This window comes from Symphalangus syndactylus, chromosome 2 (assembly GCF_028878055.3).
Source record: "Symphalangus syndactylus isolate Jambi chromosome 2, NHGRI_mSymSyn1-v2.1_pri, whole genome shotgun sequence".
NCBI classification, from domain to species: domain Eukaryota; kingdom Metazoa; phylum Chordata; class Mammalia; order Primates; family Hylobatidae; genus Symphalangus; species Symphalangus syndactylus.
The window spans coordinates 40890360-40908172 of record NC_072424.2 but is presented as its reverse complement, the minus strand read 5'-3'; the positions used below and the strand labels follow the sequence as shown (position 1 = coordinate 40908172).

The 17813-nt window shown below is 50.9% G+C and overlaps 1 protein-coding gene across 4 annotated transcripts; it reads left to right on the top strand.

The window, feature by feature from the left end:
* Window positions 1–9211: 9211 nt before the first annotated feature.
* Window positions 9212–14905, top strand: MARVELD1 (MARVEL domain containing 1). 4 transcript variants are annotated; one of them, XM_055253208.2, is made up of 3 exons: window positions 9212–11498; window positions 11771–12429; window positions 13947–14905. In XM_055253208.2, the coding sequence occupies exon 1, from the start codon at window positions 10328–10330 to the stop codon at window positions 10847–10849; it is 522 nt and encodes a 173-aa protein (XP_055109183.1). In that variant the 5' UTR covers window positions 9212–10327; the 3' UTR covers window positions 10850–11498; window positions 11771–12429; window positions 13947–14905. The 4 variants fall into 4 exon arrangements, with proteins under 4 accessions (XP_055109183.1, XP_063474579.1, XP_055109193.1 ...); XM_063618509.1 differs by having other exon boundaries at window positions 9212–11855; window positions 12169–12429; XM_055253218.2 differs by having other exon boundaries at window positions 9212–12429; window positions 13947–14267; window positions 14378–14905.
* Window positions 14906–17813: the final 2908 nt, after the last annotated feature.

The following is a 17813-nucleotide window of genomic DNA, read 5'->3' as shown; positions in this document are numbered from 1 at the left end:
CTTGCTTAACTACAGGATCAATGTAAGGCACAGAAATCTGTTTGTTTGCCCAAGAAGTGGGGAGGAAGGTACTGTAAAACTAAAGTGTGTTCACAGCTATGAAGTCCAGCTGAATGACCTGGAGCAAGTCACAGGCAGCTATTTTCTGTCTCTCACTATCTCCCGTCTCTGCGTATCTGCCTGTGGTAGTTAATTTTATGTGTCAACTTGACTGGCCCATAGGATGCCCAGATATTTGATCAAACATGATTCTGGGTGTTTCTGTGAGGGTGTTTGTGGACGAGATTAACATATACATTGATAGACTGAAAGCCAATTGCCTTCCCCTCCAATTGTGGGTGGGGCTCATCTAATACGTTGAAGGCCTGAATAGAATACAAATCAGCCAGTTTATAGGCTGTTGTGTGGGGTAAGGAGGTGATGCAGAAAAACACTCAGCATAGAGCATCATCCAACTCTAGCCCAGCCCTCGGGGGCCATTCTCCTGCATTAAAGCTCCTACTGCCGGGCTCAGTGGCTCATGCCTGTAATCCCAACGCTTTGGGAGGCTGAGGTGGGTGGATCACCTGAGGTCAGGAGTTCGAGACCAGCCTGGCCAACATGGTGAAACCCCATCTCTACTAAAAATACAAAAATTAGCTGGGTGTGGTGGCAGGCGCCTGTAATCCCAGCTACTTGGGAGGCTGAGGCAGGAGAATCCCTTGAACCTGGGAGGCGGAGGTTGCAGTGAGCCGATAACACACCGTCACACTCCAGCCGGGTTGACAGAGCGAGACTCTGTCTCAAAAAAAAAAAAAAGAGAAAAAAAAAAGAAAGCCCCTGCTGTGGATAGGATAGGGAGTTAGGGGGCAAATCCCCCATTCCAGGGGCTCCCTAGCGTAGCAGGGGAGACATGGAAATAGCAGACAGAGTCAGGCTCCCAAGTGCAGATCTCAGGGACTACAACAACCACACCCACGCTCATGGCCTCTTGCCTGGCCCCACTCACTCTTGGGGCCTCCTGCCTAGCCCTCTACCTCCTGACCCTCCCCACAAAGTCGGGACCATTCTCTTTCCTGCCATTCAGGGGCAGTCCTCTGATGTTTTATCTCCCCCTAGACCAAGGCTGAAGCCTCAGATATATGCAGTGGTGAAAAGCTCCCATTTGGAATTTCTGTTTCTACTAGCTGTGTGACACTGGATGAGCCACATAACCTCCCTGTGTCTTGGGCTCAGTTTCCTCATTTTAAGGTGAGGATTTTTTTGTTTTGTTTTGTTTTTGTTTGTTTGTTTTGAGATGGAGTTACGCTCTGTTTCCCAGGCTGGAGTGCAGTGGTGCAATCTTGGCTCAGTGCAACCTCTGCCTCCTGGGTACAAGCAATCCTCCTGCTTCAGCCTCCTGAGTAGCTGGGACTACAGGCATGCACCACTGCCTGGCTAATTTTTTTTTTCCTTTTTGATGGAGTCCTGCTCTGTTGCCCAGGCTGGAGTGCAGTGGCATGATCTCAGCTCACTGCAACCTCTGCCTCCCGGGTTCAAGCAGTTTTCCTGTTTCAGCCTCCCAAGTAGCTGGTACTACAGGCACATGCCACAACACCCGGCTAATTTTTGTATTTTTAGTAGAGATGGGGTTTCACCATGTTGGCCAGGCTGGTCTCGAACTCCTGACCTCAGATGATCTCCCACCTCGGCCTCCCAAAGTGCTAGGATTACAGGTGTGAGCCACCGCCCTGGCCTAAAATGAGGATGATTTAAACAGCTCCTACTTCACAGGGCTATTGTAGGAAGTAAATGAGACAAATGCAGACAGCACCTGGCATAGTGCCTGGCATAGAGTAGGTACTCTGCAAGTGTTAGTTATTACTGTTGAGCCAGCCCCAATTCTATCCAAAGGGGGGCTGTCAGAGCAGTGCTGATTACCCAGTCTGTCCTGGCTCAGGGCGTCCAATCACTCAGATGCGGCCCCACTTTCCCCCAGAGTGTGGTCTTCGGGGGTTTGCACATCCCAATCATGGGTCCCTGCAAGGGCACCTTCAGCACCTCATGGGCAGCCTCTTGATGGCATGGCAGGAGCACCTACCATAGTTGCCCACAATTAATTAGCCTAAGGGTCCCAGCCTTGCCAACCAGTGTCCTGGGGGACTTCACACAAAAATAAGTCTGGGTGGTTTGGGGTCTGATCCTGGCCAGTGTTCCCTGAGGGGTGAGGGCCGAGTTCTGCCAGAGTCAAATGCCTTCACCAGGTCTGGACCGTGAAGGTCAGATCAGGTCCGGACCGTGGCCCCTGACCCCTGCTGCTGCAAACAACTGTCCAGAGTCCAGGCTGCCTCATGGCTCAGGCAAAGGCCCAGATACTCCCTGGGGGCTGGATCAACAAGCTCAAGATCCACCCAGAGTCCCAGCCAGCACTTCCCAGAGGGGACCTCGCTGACTACCCCAGTAGCCTCTGTTCCGACAGCCCGGTGGGAGCCATCCCTGGGAACAGGCCAAGAGGAGGGACACAACTAGGATGCTCAGGCTGCTTTATCTGTGTCTCAGGAATCCTGTGTCTTCTACCAGCATCTAAGAAACAACACCAGGCTAGCTTATTGGTGGAGTAAAATCCCAGCCCCTGACAGGTGTTCTAGGCAGAAGGAACAGTGTGAGCAAAAGCAGTGCCTGCACTATTCAGGGAACAGGGTAGTGCTGCTTGGTTGATTATCTAAGCCTCAGTGCAATGACTTTCAATTGGCCAGAAAGGAAGGCCAGAAACTTGTAACAAGAAGAAATGTGTGATCTGCAAACAGGGACAATTTGACTTCCTCTTTTCCTAATTGAATACCCTTTATTTCCTTCTCCTGCCTGATTGCTCTGGCCAGAACTTCCAGCACTATGTTGAATAGGAGCGGTGAGAGAGGGCATCCCTGTCTTGTGCCAGTTTTCAGAGGGAATGCTTCCAGTTTTTGCCCATTCAGTATGATATTGGCTGTGGGTTTGTCGTAGATAGCTCTTATTATTTTGAGATACGTCCCATCAATACCTAATTTATTGAGAGTTTTTAGCATGAAGGGTTGTTGAATTTTGTCAAAGGCCTTTTCTGCATCTATTGAGATAATCATGTGGTTTTTGTCTTTGGTTCTGTTTATATGCTGGATTACATTTATTGATTTGCGTATGTTGAACCAGCCTTGCATCCCAGGGATGAAGCCCACTTGATCATGGTGGATAAGCTTTTTGATGTGCTGCTGGATTCGATTTGCCAGTATTTTATTGAGGATTTTTGCATCAATGTTCATCAAGGATATTGGTCTGAAATTCTCTTTTTTGGTTATGTCTCTGCCAGGTTTTGGTATCAGGATGATGCTGAAAACCCCATTGTCTCAGCCCAAAATCTCCTTAAGTTGATTAGCAACTTCAGCAAAGTCTCAGGATACAAAATTAATGTACAAAAATCACAAGCATTCTTGTACACCAATAACAGACAAACAGAGAGCCAAATCATGAGTGAACTCCCATTCACAATTGCTTCAAAGAGAATAAAATACCTAGGAATCCAACTTACAAGGGATGTGAAGGACCTCTTCAAGGAGAACTACAAACCACTGCTCAATGAAATAAAAGAGGATACAAACAAATGGAAGAACATTCCATGCTCATGGGTTGGAAGAATCAATATCGTGAAAATGGCCATACTGCCCAAGGTAATTTATAGATTCAATGCCATCCCCATCAAGCTACCAATGACTTTCTTCACAGAATTGGAAAAAACTACTTTAAAGTTCATATGGAACCAAAAAAGAGCCCTCATCGCCAAGTCAATCCTAAGCCAAAAGAACAAAGCTGGAGGCATCACGCTACCTGACTTTAAACTATACTACAAGGCTACAGTAACCAAAACAGCATGGTACTGGTACCACAACAGAGACATAGATCAATGGAACAGAACAGAGCCCTCAGAAATGATGCCGCATAGCTACAACTATCTGATCTTTGACAAACCTGACAAAAACAAGAAATGGGGAAAGGATTCCCTATTTAATAAATGGTGCTGGGAAAACTGGCTAGCCATATGTAGAAAGCTGCAACTGGATCCCTTCCTTACACCTTATACAAAAATTAATTCAAGATGGATTAAAGACTTATATGTTAGACCTAAAACCATTAAAATCCTACAAGAAAACCTAGGCAATACCATTCAGGACATAGGCGTGGGCAAGGACTTCATGTCTAAAACACCAAAAGCAATGGCAACAAAAGCCAAAATCGACAAATGGGATCTCATTAAACTAAAGAGCTTCTGCACAGCAAAAGAAACTATCATCAGAGTGAACAGGCAACCTACAGAATGGGAGAAAATTTTTGCAACCTACTCATCTGACAAAGGGCTAATATCCAGAATCTACAATGAACTCAAACAAATTTACAAGAAAAAAACAAACAACCCCATCAAAAAGTGGGCAGAGGACATGAACAGACACTTCTCAAAAGAAGACATTTATGCAGCCAAAAAACACATGAAGAAATGCTCATCATCACTGGCCATCAGAGAAATGCAAATCAAAACCACAGTGAGATACCATCTCACACCAGTTAGAATGGCCATCATTAAAAAATCAGGAAACAACAGGTGCTGGAGAGGATGTGGAGAAATAGGAACACTTTTACACTGTTGGTGGGACTGTAAACTAGTTCAACCATTGTGGAAGTCAGTGTGGCGATTCCTCAGGGATCTCGAACTAGAAATACCATTTGACCCAGCCATCCCATTACTGGGTATATACCCACAGGACTATAAATCATGCTGCTATAAAGACACATGCACACGTATGTTTATTGCGGCACTATTCACAATAGCAAAGAGTTGGAACCAACCCAAATGTCCAACAACGATAGACTGGATTAAGAAAATGTGGCACATATATACCATGGAATACTATGCAGCCATAAAAAATGATGAGTTCGTGTCCTTTGTAGGGACATGGATGAAACTGGAAAACATAATTCTCAGTAAACTATCGCAAGGACAAAAAACCAAACACCGCATGTTCTCACTCATAGGTGGGAACTGAACAATGAGAACTCATGGACACAGGAAGGAGAACATCACACTCCGGGGACTGTTGTGGGGTGGGGGGAGGGGGGAGGGACAGCATTAGGAGATACACCTAATGCTAAATGACGAGTTAATGGGTGCAGGAAATCAACATGGCACATGGATACATATGTAACAAACCTGCACATTGTGCACATGTACCCTAAAACCCTAAAGTATAATAATACAAAATAAATAAATAAATAAATAAATAAATAAATAAATAAAAAAGAAGAAATGTGTGGCCCATGCTGTGACCCCATGATCAGCACTTACGGTTCACAGTCAGATCCTGTTCTGTCTCTAGGCTACTATAAAAGTACTGCATATATAGACTCAGCTCACATTTTTTTAACATCTATTATATGCCAGGCCCTGGGCTGACACCGGACACAAATCAGCTAATGGCAGAGGCAAAATGCAAAGCAAGAAAACAGATGGGTGCCAGGAACTGCAGAATCCTGCTTTGAATCTTATGATTAAATTACTAACCATTCCCTAAGCAGCTACTGTGTACCTGGCAGTATGCTACCATTAGATGCCTGAGCTGGAAGAGAACTTAAGGATCATTTGTGCCAGGCTTCTCATTTTACGGAGGGAGTAACTGAGGCCCAGAGAGGGGATGTGACTTGCTCCAGGTCACACTGCTGGTTGAACAACAGCAGAGGGGTGCAGGTGGACATTACACCTGCAGTGTTTGTGACACAGCTGAGAAGCACTGAACTTGGGGAACCCACCACTGTTGCCACCACCACTGCCACCTTTTTTTTTATTTTTTTGAGGCAGAGCCTCGCTCTTGCCCAGGCTGGAGTGCAGTGGCATGATCTCGGCTCAGTGCAACCTCCGCCTCCTGGGTTCGAGCGATTCTCACACCTCAGCCTTCCGAGTAGCTGGGACTACAGGTGCATGCCACCACGCCAGGCTAATTTTTGAAGTTTTAGTAGAGACGGGGTTTCACCTTGTTGGCCAGGCTGGTCTTGGACTCCTGACTTCAGGTGATCTGCCTGCCTCGGCCTTCCAAAGTGCTGGGATTACAGGCATGAGCCACCATGTCTGGCCACCATCATCATTTTTATTGTAAGCAAGCCTGCTCTTTGGTAGATATTCCCTTATCTCTTAAGGTTGCTGGCTGCAGACACGACCCTGAAGAATGGCAGGGGAAAGAGCAGTCATGGCCTTGCATTTGTGGCACGCCCAGCGATAACATCCAGCCATGCTCTGGACCCATGGCGGGGTACTGCTCCCAGCAACTCTGGTCTCCTACCTCTGCTGGTTGAAGTTCTTTCCTGCCTCCAATGACACCTTGTGCTGAAAGATTCCCCAGCCCTCCCCTCACATACTCTCTCCTTCCCTTTTGTATTTCCTTAGAACCCTCATCTACACCTCTCTTTTGTGTCCACAATGATCCCTCCCCTACCAGCAGAGTGCAAACACTTTGAGGGCAGAAGTTGGTCCTTTTCATTCCTGCTTTCCACATCCAGATTGTTTGCGGCTAGCAGGTGCCTAGACCATATTTGTTGAGTTGGACGGAATCAAAATTTTTCTGCATGTTATGCTTTTTCCAGAGAGTCCGCTGGACCGCCCCGTGGAATGTAAAAACATTCCAGAGGCTAAAAATATCGCCCCAAAGCCGCTGCAGGCGCTTCCTTGTAAGGGGTGATGTGACTCCAGAGGCTGGAAGTTTATGTTCACCAGGTGGCGCCCTGACTCTCAAGTCTCCCAATGCCTTTTTTAGAAAGGAAGGATTATGTTCCCTCTCTTTTAAAGTTTGTTCACTTAAGTACCCCCCTCACATTAATTCCCTGTCACCAGCCCAGCACCCAGATTCAGCTCCCAGCTGCCCATCTGAGCCTACGCCCTATTCAAGACCGGCATCTGGAGGGCACTGAGGATGTCCCCCCAGGGTACAGAAGGATGCTAAGGGATGCTGAGAGGAAAGCCCTGAAACTGGGATCTGAAGACCTAGGTTTGAGTCCCAACAATGACACTTACAAGTTGTGTTTCTTTGGGCAAGTCACTTAGCCTTTCTGGGTCCCTGTGAGTGTAGTCAAGAATAAAATGTGGAGATTATATAAACGCACTCTAAATGTGGTGTGGAGTCAGCTCCCCTGGGCTGGTGTTTGAGCTGCCACCACTTTCCTGTGAACGTGGTCAGCTTTTTTTTTTTTTTTTTTTTTTGAGATGGAGTCTTGCCCTGTCGCCAGGCTGGAGTGCAGTGGCATGATCTCGGCTCACTGCAACCTCTGACTCCCTAGTTCAAGCGATTCTCCTGCCTCAGCCTCCCAAGTAGCTGGGACTATAGGCGCATGTCACCATGCTGGGCTAATTTTTTAATCTTTAGTAGAGACAGGGTTTCACCCTGTTGCCATGTTGGCCAGGTTGGTCTCAAACTCCTGACCTCATGATCCGCCAGCCTTGGCCTCCCAAAGTGCTGGGATTACAGGGGTGAGCCACCGCGCCCAGCCATGGTCAGCTTTTTTAAACTTGTAAGCCCCAGTTTCCCCATCAGCAAATCAGAGCTAATAACAATCATTTTATAGGGCTGGTGTAAGGATCAAGTAAAACAACGAATATAAAGTGCTTATCATAGTGCCTAGAATACAGTAAGCATTCAATGAATAAAAATCACATGTATATTGGCCGGGCATGGTGGCTCACGCCTGTAATCCCAGCACCTTGGGAGGCTGAGGCGGGCGGATCGTGAGGTCAGGAGATCGAGACCATCCTGGCTAACATGGTGAAACCCCGTCTCTACTGAAAATACAAAAAATTAGCTGGGTGTGGTGGCGGGCGCCTGTAGTCCCAACTACTCGGGAGGCTGAGGCAGGAGAATGGCGTGAACCGGGGAGGCGGAGCTTGCAGTGAGCCGAGATCACGCCACTGCACTCCAGCCTGGGTGACAGAGTGAGACTCCATCTCAAAAAAAAAAAAAAAAAAAAAAAATATATATATATATATATATATATATATATATGCATTTATATATGTATGCATTATATATATAAATGCATACACATATATGCATTTAGGCCAGGTGCAGTGGCTCATGCCTACAATCCCAACACTTTAGGAGGCCGAGGAGGGAGGATCATTTGAGCCCAGGAGTTTGAAACCAGCCTGGGCAAGATGACAAGATTCCGTCTCTATTTTTTTTTTTTTTAATGCATTCAGAGCCTTCTCCAAGTGGGCTGAGTTGGCAGTGAGAGGCATTACCCGCTGAGAAGCCACATAGCTTTTCTCTCCCGAGGGGAGCCAGCCTGCTGGAAGAGGACCTGCTCAGCCAGGCCAAAGGCCAGAGGACTCATCTTATGACCGGGAGATGAAGACTAGCTCTGCAGTGTGGGGTCAGCTGTAGGTCTGAAGCATGCACAGTCCCCAGGGTAAGAGGGGCCCCCTCAGTTTCATTGCTGCCTCTGCAGCCACTCAGTCATCTGTTCCACATATTTTACGGAGAGTCTCCTATGAGCCAGGCACAGGCAAAGATGGATAACACATGATATCCAATAGTTATGATGTAGCCGACTCAACACTGCTGCAGAAGGATGGTCCAACTGGGGGCCTAGAAGAGCAGCCTCAGAGGTTGGACCAAAAGGAAGCAGCATTTAAACTGGGCCTTGAAGGATAAATAGGAATTTTGATGTCAAGTGGGGTCTGGGAATGCAGGGCATTCTGAGTTTACTTGGGAAATTGGAAAGGATTGGTGGGGTTGGTATGCTGGGTGGCAGCATGGGAAAGGGAAGGAAGTGGCAAGCCAGGAAGTTGGAAATTGGTTGGGGACAAATTGTGAAATAGGCCACACAGAAGAGACAGCTTCTGTCCTGTCTCAGTGGGGGAAGCAATGTAACAAACATCAGGTCTGTCTTTTAGAAAGCTGTCATGACCCGGCTTGGTGGTTCACGCCTGTAATCCCAGCACTTTGGGAGCCAAGGGGGACAGATCACTTGAGGTCAGGAGCTTGACACCAGCCTGGCCAACATGGCAAAGCCCTGTCTCTACTAAAAAAAATACAAAAATTAGCTGGGTGTGGTGGCACTCGCGACTGTAGTCCCGGCTACTTGGGACCCTGAGCCGGGAGAATCACTTGAGCCCGGGAGGCGGAGGTTGCAGTGAGCAGAGATTGCTTCACTGCCCTCCAACCTGGACCACAGAACAGTACTCTACCCTACCGCCGCCCACCCCACCAAAAAAAGAAAAAAGAAAAAAGAAAGATGCCATGGGCACAAAGGTTGAGCATGAAGGAGAGAAGAGAGACTGGCGGTAGTTACCAGCTTCCTGGTCTGAACCCAGGTAGGCTTCATTCCTCCTCAGCAAAATGAGGGGAGTTGCGTGTATCTCTGTGGTTGTTTTGAGGGTTAAGTGAGAACGCAGGTAAAGCGGTCGCACGGAATAACAATAATGTAAAGCATCGTTAGCCTCCATCACAGGCAGTTAGGCCTAGCAGTTAAGTCCGTGGGCTTTGCTTCCTCTTGGCCCTGGGTTTGTGTCCCAGCCATGTTAGGTAGCGTATTTTGAATCTGGGCAAGACAGGAGGATGGCAAGGAAGGGTTGGATAAAAGAGGGTGTGGACAATAAGCTTGTGCCGAGTGGGACGGGTGGCGGTGCCTCTGGTGGGTGATGGACTCTTACTCCGACACGGGGAACTTGGACAGCTTTGGACAGGACGAGGCGGGCCCTGGCAGGAGACTGCGGACGTCCAGGTGACAGTGGATGTCAGTTCAAAACCAGCACTGCTCTCCTCCCGCGCCCAGAGGCCCGGGGTGGGCGCTATGGCAGGAAAGAGGGAAAAGGAGGAGGCAGGGCGGGTAGGGGCGGCCCCAGATGTGGCAAACTTGGCGCAGCAGTGCACGGGCGGGCAGGGCGAAAGGCCCGCGTCAGGCTGGGAGATGAGCCCTGCCCTGGCTCGAGGACGAAGGAATCCGAGCTGGGGGCCTGGCGCGGAGGGGAAAGGGGGGCGCCAGGGTGGTGAGCGAGACGGAAAGAGAGATGGCAGGAAGCCGGGAGGAGCGCGCGGGGGAGGAGACAGCCGAGGGGAAGGGGAAGGGAAAGGGGCGGGTGGGAAGGGTGGAGAGCGGGAGAGAGAAGGCAAGGAGGGCCGAGGGGAGGAGAGAGGAGAGGAAGGGTGGGGAAAGGAGGAGAGGAAGAGAGGACTAAGAGGGGAGCCAGGAGAGGAGGCCGCGGCGGGCGCAGCGGGCACCCGGGCCAGGCTGCCCCCGCGAGCAAGGCGCCGCCATTCCGCTACTCGGGGCGCCGCCGCCGCCGCCACCGCGCCCGGGGGCCATGCTCCCGCCGCCCCCGCGCCAGCCGCCGCCCCAGGCGCGTGCGGCCCGCGGAGCGGTGCGCCTGCAGCGGCCCTTCCTGCGCAGCCCGCTGGGCGTGTTGCGGCTGCTGCAGCTGCTGGCCGGCGCTGCCTTCTGGATCACTATCGCCACCAGCAAGTACCAGGGCCCCGTGCACTTCGCGCTCTTCGTGTCCGTGCTCTTCTGGCTGCTCACCCTGGGCCTCTACTTCCTCACGCTGCTGGGCAAGCACGAGCTGGTCCCCGTGCTGGGCTCGCGCTGGCTCATGGTCAACGTGGCGCACGATGTGCTGGCGGCCGCACTCTACGGCGCTGCCACCGGCATCATGAGCGACCAGATGCAGCGCCACAGCTACTGCAACCTCAAGGATTACCCGCTGCCCTGCGCCTACCACGCCTTCCTGGCAGCCGCCGTCTGCGGCGGCGTCTGCCACGGCCTCTACCTGCTTTCGGCGCTCTATGGATGCGGGCGTCGCTGCCAGGGCAAGCAGGAGGTGGCGTGAGGCCGCCTGCGCCCGCCGCGGCCCCGATCGGGGCGGGGGAACCCCCGGAGACCAGCCTCCTTAATCCCTTCCCCCGCCGCCGCCCCGCACGGGTGCGCCCTGGCACCCTCTCCCTGCCCTCCAGCGTTTCCACTGTCGCCCGCGCCCAGGGACCCTGACGCTCAGCTCCCGCCCGACGGCAGCGCCGCCGCCGCCCAGAATCCCAGCCCAGAATCCCGACCGCCGCGCCGGACGCGCAGTCTCCCGGGACAAGCGCAGGCTGCGATCCGAGGGGCGGACACACACTCGCAGACGAGCCGCCCCGAGGCGAAACCTCGCGATTCCTCTTCCCTTCCCTGCTGAGACTAAGACGTGGACAGGCGCCGCGCAGATCCGGGGGAGGCTCCCAAATTGGAACCAGGCTTCTGGCTGCCCCCTTCCCTCCCGCCCCGTGGTCGGAAGAGCACTCCCTTCCCCGGCCCCTCGTCCAGCCTCCGGTGCTGTAAAACGCAGGCGCTGGGCCGCGGGCGGAGCTGAGGACAGGCCTTGGCTGGTTCCAGGATGAGCGACGAGTTTGGTTTTAGCTGGGGATTGTGCTGGCATCCTGCGAAGCCCCTCCCAGCCCGTCTCTCTGTGCTCGGAAGCCTTGGGGTGGGGCCCATCCGCCGAGGTGGGGACCGATAGGAGAAGCCAGTGGGCTGTACCCTTACACTTGTGGAGTCTCCTCTTGCCTCTACCTACTCCGCCTTTGTCCTTAAGGTTTTTGCAGGCCAGTCCCAAACACACACTAACTGTCCTGGCCTCTCTGTGACACAAGTCTCTTCCCAGCCTTCCTCACAGGCTTCTGCCGCCCCCCTCATCCCCACCCCCCCCATAGCTGTTTGCATTAGGAGTTCCACGACCATGGTGGAATGTTAAGGTGAACCCCACCCCTTCTTACAGATGGGGACCCAGAGCCTGCTCTTGGGAACAGCCGGAGTAAGATTGGAACCCAGACTTGCAGTCCAGCGCTGTTTGCATTGAAAGGGTGGGTGAGTCAGGACCCCTGGCTCAGGAGCCGCCTCTCCTAAAAGAGGGTTTCAAGGCCAGATGGGTTTGTCAACGGTGCTGTCTCCCTTTCTTGGAGATGCTCATTAGCTTATCAAAGACTCTGAGAAGTTCCGCTGTTAGAGAAATAATTTAGTTTACTGTATTAACTGCTCCTGGGCCTGGAGCAGTATTTCCACCTTGAGGTTCCGAGTATCCCTGTGCTGTCCGGGCTCTCATTCATGCCTAAGGGCCCAACCCATTGGCTGTGTTCTGTTTGAAGATTTGGGGGGCGCCTTCTCTTTCTTCCCCAGGGAATTTCTCTAGCAGAGGGAGGGGACCCATCCCAGTGAGGAAGTAGATTGCTGCCTCTAGCCAGAGACCCGAACTGGGGAATTTGAACATTCCTTTACATTGTTGGAGAAATGAAGCCAAAGTTATTCAGATGGTTTTCCCAGTCTAAAGGAAAGTCACCTGCAAGAGATCCCGGCACTGACCTGGCAGGGTGGGTCTCCCTTACCAAAGAGAAGAACCACTCTCTGGCGCTGGGGTGACCTGCTGGCTGGGCCTGTAAGGTAAGACGCTTCTTGGTTTTCTGGAGGGGTCCTGGGCATTTGAATAAAAAGCACAGAGCCTACTCCTTTCCAAAAGTTAAAGGGTTTTTATTCAGAGCAAGTTGGAGAGGTGAAAGTAATAACCACAATATCTACGGAGTTGTGAAAATTCAACCTTTTTGCTAAATCCTTCAATGGTCTGCTCTTTTATTTTTACTTTCTTTTTCGTTTTGTTTTTGAGGCAGTCTTACTGTGTCACCCACGCTGGAGTGCAGTGGTGTGATTATGGCTCACTGCAGTCTTGACCTGCCAGACTCAAGTGATCCTCTCACCTCAGCCTCCCAGGTAGCTGGGACTACAGGCATGTACCACCATGCCTGGCTAATTTTTAAATTTTTGTAGAGAGAGAGCCCCATTGTGTTTTGCATGCTGGTCTCGAACTCCTGGACTCAAGAGATCCTCCTGTCTCAGCCTCCCAGACTGTTGGGATTAGAGATCTCAGCCACTGTGCCTGGCCAGGTCTGCTGTTTGAAAAGGCTCAACCTTCTCTGGATTAGAAACTAGAAGAGGGGAGGCCGTGTGTTTTTGTGAGCTTGTTTTTTTTTTTTTTTTTTTGAGATGGAGTTTTGCTCTTGTTGCCCAGGCTGGAGTGCAATGGCACGATCTCGGCTCACCACAACCTCCGCCTCCCGGGTTCAAGTGATTCTCCTGCCTCAGCCCCCCGAGAAGCTGGGATTACAGGCACGCACCACCACGCCCGGCTAATTTTGTATTTTTAGTAGAGATGAGGTTTCTCCATGTTAGTCAGGCTGGTCTCGAACTCCCAACCTCAGGTGATCCGCCCACCTCGGCCTCCCAAAGTGCTGGGATTACAGGCGTGAGCCACTGCGCCCGGCCTGTGAGCTTGTTTTTAAAGCTAAAGTGCACAGGTGTTAGATTTCTCTGTGGAGGTTGCGAAGGTGTAGTTTCAGGGTATGTGAAGCATGAATGTAGTTCTAGATATGTTGCCATCAGAGCACCTATGTAGCTCTATTATGTGGTTGGCACGTCTCAAAGCATTTTACAGGTGTCCATTGATTCTCTCAGTAACCTTATTGAGGTGGGTTCTAATGTCATTCCCATATTCCAAATGAGGAAGATGAATCCCAGAGAGGTTAAATACCTTGCCCAAGGTCTCGCAGCTAATGAGGGGTAGAGGTAGGATTTGAACCCTGGCAGCCTGGCCTCTTCATAACCAGGCTATACTCTATATAGTAGGGTATCAATACATGTTAGATACTGTTAATGTAGCTATTTTTTAAATTGTGGTAAAATATACATAAAATTTACCATCTTAACCATTTTTAAGCGTATAGTTCAATGGCATTAAGAACATTCACAGCTAGTCGCAGTGGCTCATGTCTGTAATCCCAGCACTTTCGGGGGCCGAGGCTTGAGACTAGGAGTTCCCTCAGCCCCAAGTGCTGGTCCAGTGAGAGCCTGGGGTGAGACACCTGGGGTGCCTTGGAAGCCCATTGACTTTGGTTCTCCTGCTGCAGGTTTCCATGTTGCTGAGGCCATGGAGATTCCCGGAGCTGGTCACACCGACTGCTCTCAGGGCCTGCTGCCCTGGGCTGGCAACACCATTCTGGCCTTGGCCTACAGAAGCTTTCAGAGTCTTCACTGGCAGTAGGGGGAGATGGGGAGAGGAATGACCTCTGCCCAGGCCCTTCCTTTCCACACCATGCAATGGAAGAGCCCAGATGGGTGAAGACTGATTTTGCCTTAACTCAAGAGAATTCCTGTTCTCCTTGTGCTATGATTTGGACACAAGATTCTGGACACCTGGAACTTAGCTGTCTACTCCTGTACCCTAAACAGTGGGTTTGAGTTCCAGCCTTTATTCTTTTTTCCTTTTTTCAGATCACCATCTAAGTTACATCTTTAGCTCAGGTCCATCCTTCTCAAGATCTCCTTCTTGGCCCCCTAGCCCCTGGTGCTGTCTGTGGTCAGGTGACCTTACTCAGGAGCAGATATCTCCTTGGCTGCCATGGAGCCTCATCCATCCACACGTGCCTGTAGCATTCCAGAGCTTGCTGCTTTTCTAGATGTGCCTTCCCGCTTGGCTTCCAGCGGCTTGTGCTCACTCTGTCTGCCAGGTATGAGAAGGACACGTAAGACCGCCACCACACTCACCCTCCCTCAAGGCCCTGTGCCATAGGTGTGGCCACCCGACCTGCCCCCAGAACTTTTGGATACTGGAGGCAGTTGCATAGGCCTCCCTCTCTGGGCACCAGGACTCAGTCCAGCCTAAGACCACTCTGGGCAGCCCCCATCCCAGTCTGGGGCCATTTGCAGACTCAGGAAAGGATTTCTACAGTGTTCTATAAAAGCCAAAAGAAAGAGTGGGTTTGGGAAGAGTGAGGGTGGTTGGGGAGAGGGGACCGATGTGCCTCATTGTTTAGTGGTGATTACAAATATGCTTTTCTGGATAAAGTTTGGTTGTTTGCTCTTGGTGTGTATGTCTTCTCTCCTGGTCCTCCATAGTATCCCTCCATGTGAGGTCTTCCTATTCTATCTCATTGTGCCTCATGCCCTGCTGCTGGCCTCCTTTCTGCCTCTCTGGCTTCCTCTTTCCTTCCAGGAGGGAAAGAGAGTGAGTTCACAGATCTCCAGTGCAGTTAGGAGCCTGGACCAGGGGTTGCCTGAGGACAGAAACCAGAGGGAAGAAAACTGCCTGTGTCCCTGATGGAGGCTGGAGGGAATTCCAGAGGCTTTTGTCCCTGCTCTCAATGGGCCCTCTGTTAGGGAGCTCCACTGCCTCTCATTGTGTGCGCAGAAAGACCGTGGTTGTGGAGCTAGAGGGTCCTGTTCTAGTCCAACCCCATCGTTTTACAGAAGGGAAAATGAAGTCCAGGGTGTGGTGGCAACCTGCCTGATGCTACACCACTGATTAGGGGCAGAGTTGGGGTCTCCCGTAGCCAGGCCCTGCTTTTTTCCCTGCACACCACTGTGGCCTGCTCTAGTGTTGCCTCCTGGACCACACCCCACCTGCCTTTCCCCTGATTCCCCAGAGATTCTTTGCCCAGCCAGCTGCTGGCTGCTGACGGATGCCCTGGAAAGGGTGTGAGGGCAGAGTTAAGAGTCTTCCTCCCGGGCTCCTCCTCCCAGTGCCCCCGGGCGTGACATCTGCAGCCTGGAAACGGGGTTTTTCAAAACTCACCTGGAACACTCCTCCTCCCTGTGCCCTGGGCGTGACATCTGCAGCCAGGAAACAGGAATATTTCAAAACTCACCTGGAACAACTCCAGGCTGGGATCTGATGCCACATGTGTGTGCCACACCCACTGTCTTCGAAAGAACCATTCCAGTGCCTGCGCACACAAACATACACACAGGCACACACACTCTTCGTAATTTGGTTTGTGACTGGAGAGTGGGCGGAGGGAAACACCATCAGCTGCCAAGGCCCCTCCACTACTCCCCTCTTCCCTCTCCTGTCCGTGAATTTCAGGCAAAGTAAAAAGTGGCTCTGCTTTCCGCAAAGGCTGGTAAGCTCCTGCTCTACTCTATTTTAGCGGTGGAGCATTTTGCAGTTGAAAATGTGCTTCCCCCTGCATTACCCTATTTGATCTTCCCTGTAGTCTTTTGTTTTTTTTTGAGACGGAGTCTCGCTCTGTCTCTCAAGCAATGGCATGATCTCAGCTCACTGCAACCTCCATCTCCCAGGTTCAAGCAATTCAGCCTCTGCCTTCCAAGTAGCTGGGACTGCAGGCGCGCACCACCACGCCCTACCAATTTTTGTATTTTTAGTAGAGATGGGGTTTCACTATGTTAGCCAGGCTGGTCTCAAACTCCTGACCTCACGTGATCCACCCGCCTCGGCCTCCCAAAGTGCTGTGATTACAGGTGTGAGCTACTGCACCCAGCCCCTTCCCAGTAGTCTTATAGGTTGGCATTGTTGCCCCCCACATCTGCCACCTCATTCAATAGAGGAAATGGAGCCCAGAGAATGGAAAGGCCTTATCCATGGTCACGCAGCTGGCTAGCGGCAGGGCAGGGACTGGAAGGCAGAGGTTTCTTTAAGCCCTGTGGTCCTCTGGCAGGCTCTAGAGCTTATGGGGAGTTTGGTTTTCCTTCCAGGAGACCAGGTGTTTAGGAATGGCCTAATCTGGCATTTCCTGCTTAGTGCACTTTGAAATAAGACACTGCTTCTCAGAGACATAATGAGCTCCTATGAGTGGGAAATCTCAGGGTTTATGTCTATTACTTTTCTGCATTTCTAGGGATGCAGGTGGGGTGGTCAGCGGTAAAAAACGAGAATTAATGAACATTTTCAGGGATAAAAGGAAAAAGCAGGAATATGAGAGATAAAAGTTTGGTTAGCATGATTTATTTACGTGTTTTTTATTTGGTCACGATAGTTATTTGTAAAATAAAATAGCAATATATATCCGTGAAAATATAATACCAATATGCACCATCAAAAAATGTAAGCAGTATAGATTCGTAAAAAGTAAAAAGAGAAGCTGGGCCAGGTGCAGTGGCTCATGCCTGTAATTCCCAACACTTTGGCAGGCTGAGGTGGGCAGATCACTTGAGCTCAGGAGTTCGAGACCAGCCTGGGCAACATGGCAAAACCCTGTCTTTACAAAAAATATGAAAAAAATCGGCTGGGCATGATGGCGTGTGCCTGTGGTCCCAGCTACTCAGGAGGCTGAAGTGGGAGGATCTCTTGAGCCTGGGAGGTCGAGGCTATAGTGAGCCATGATTGTGCCACTGCACTCCCACCTGGGTGACAGAATGAGACCCTCAAAACAACAATGAAAAAAACAAAAAGTAAAAAAAGGCTGGGCGCGGTGGCTCACGCTCTGGGAGGCCAAGTTGGGTGGATCACTTGAGTTCAGGAGTTCGAGACCGGCCTGGGCAACATGGTGAAACCCTGCCTCTACCAAAAAATACAAAAATTAGCCGGGCATGGTGGCATGCGCCTGTAGTCCCCAGCTACTCGAGAGGCTGAGGCAGGAGAATTGCATGAACCCGGGAGGCAGAGGTTGCAGTGAGCCGAGATCACGCTGCTGCACTCCAGCCTGGGCAACAGAGTGAAACTCAGTGTCAAAAAAAAAAAAAAAGTAAAAAGAAGTCATTTGACCATCCTAATCTCTCCTTTTTTTTTTTTTTTTGACATGGAGTCTCACACTGTCTCCCAGGCTGGAGTGCAGTGGCACGATTTTGGCTCACTGCAAGCTCTGCCTCCTGGGTTCACCCCATTCTCCTGCCTCAGCCTCCCAAGTAGCTGGGACTACAGGCGCCCACCACCACACCTGGCTAATTTTTTTGTATTTTTAGTAGAGACTAGGTTTCACCATGTTAACCACAATGGTCTTGATCTCCTGACCTCGTGATCCACCCACCTTGGCCTCCCA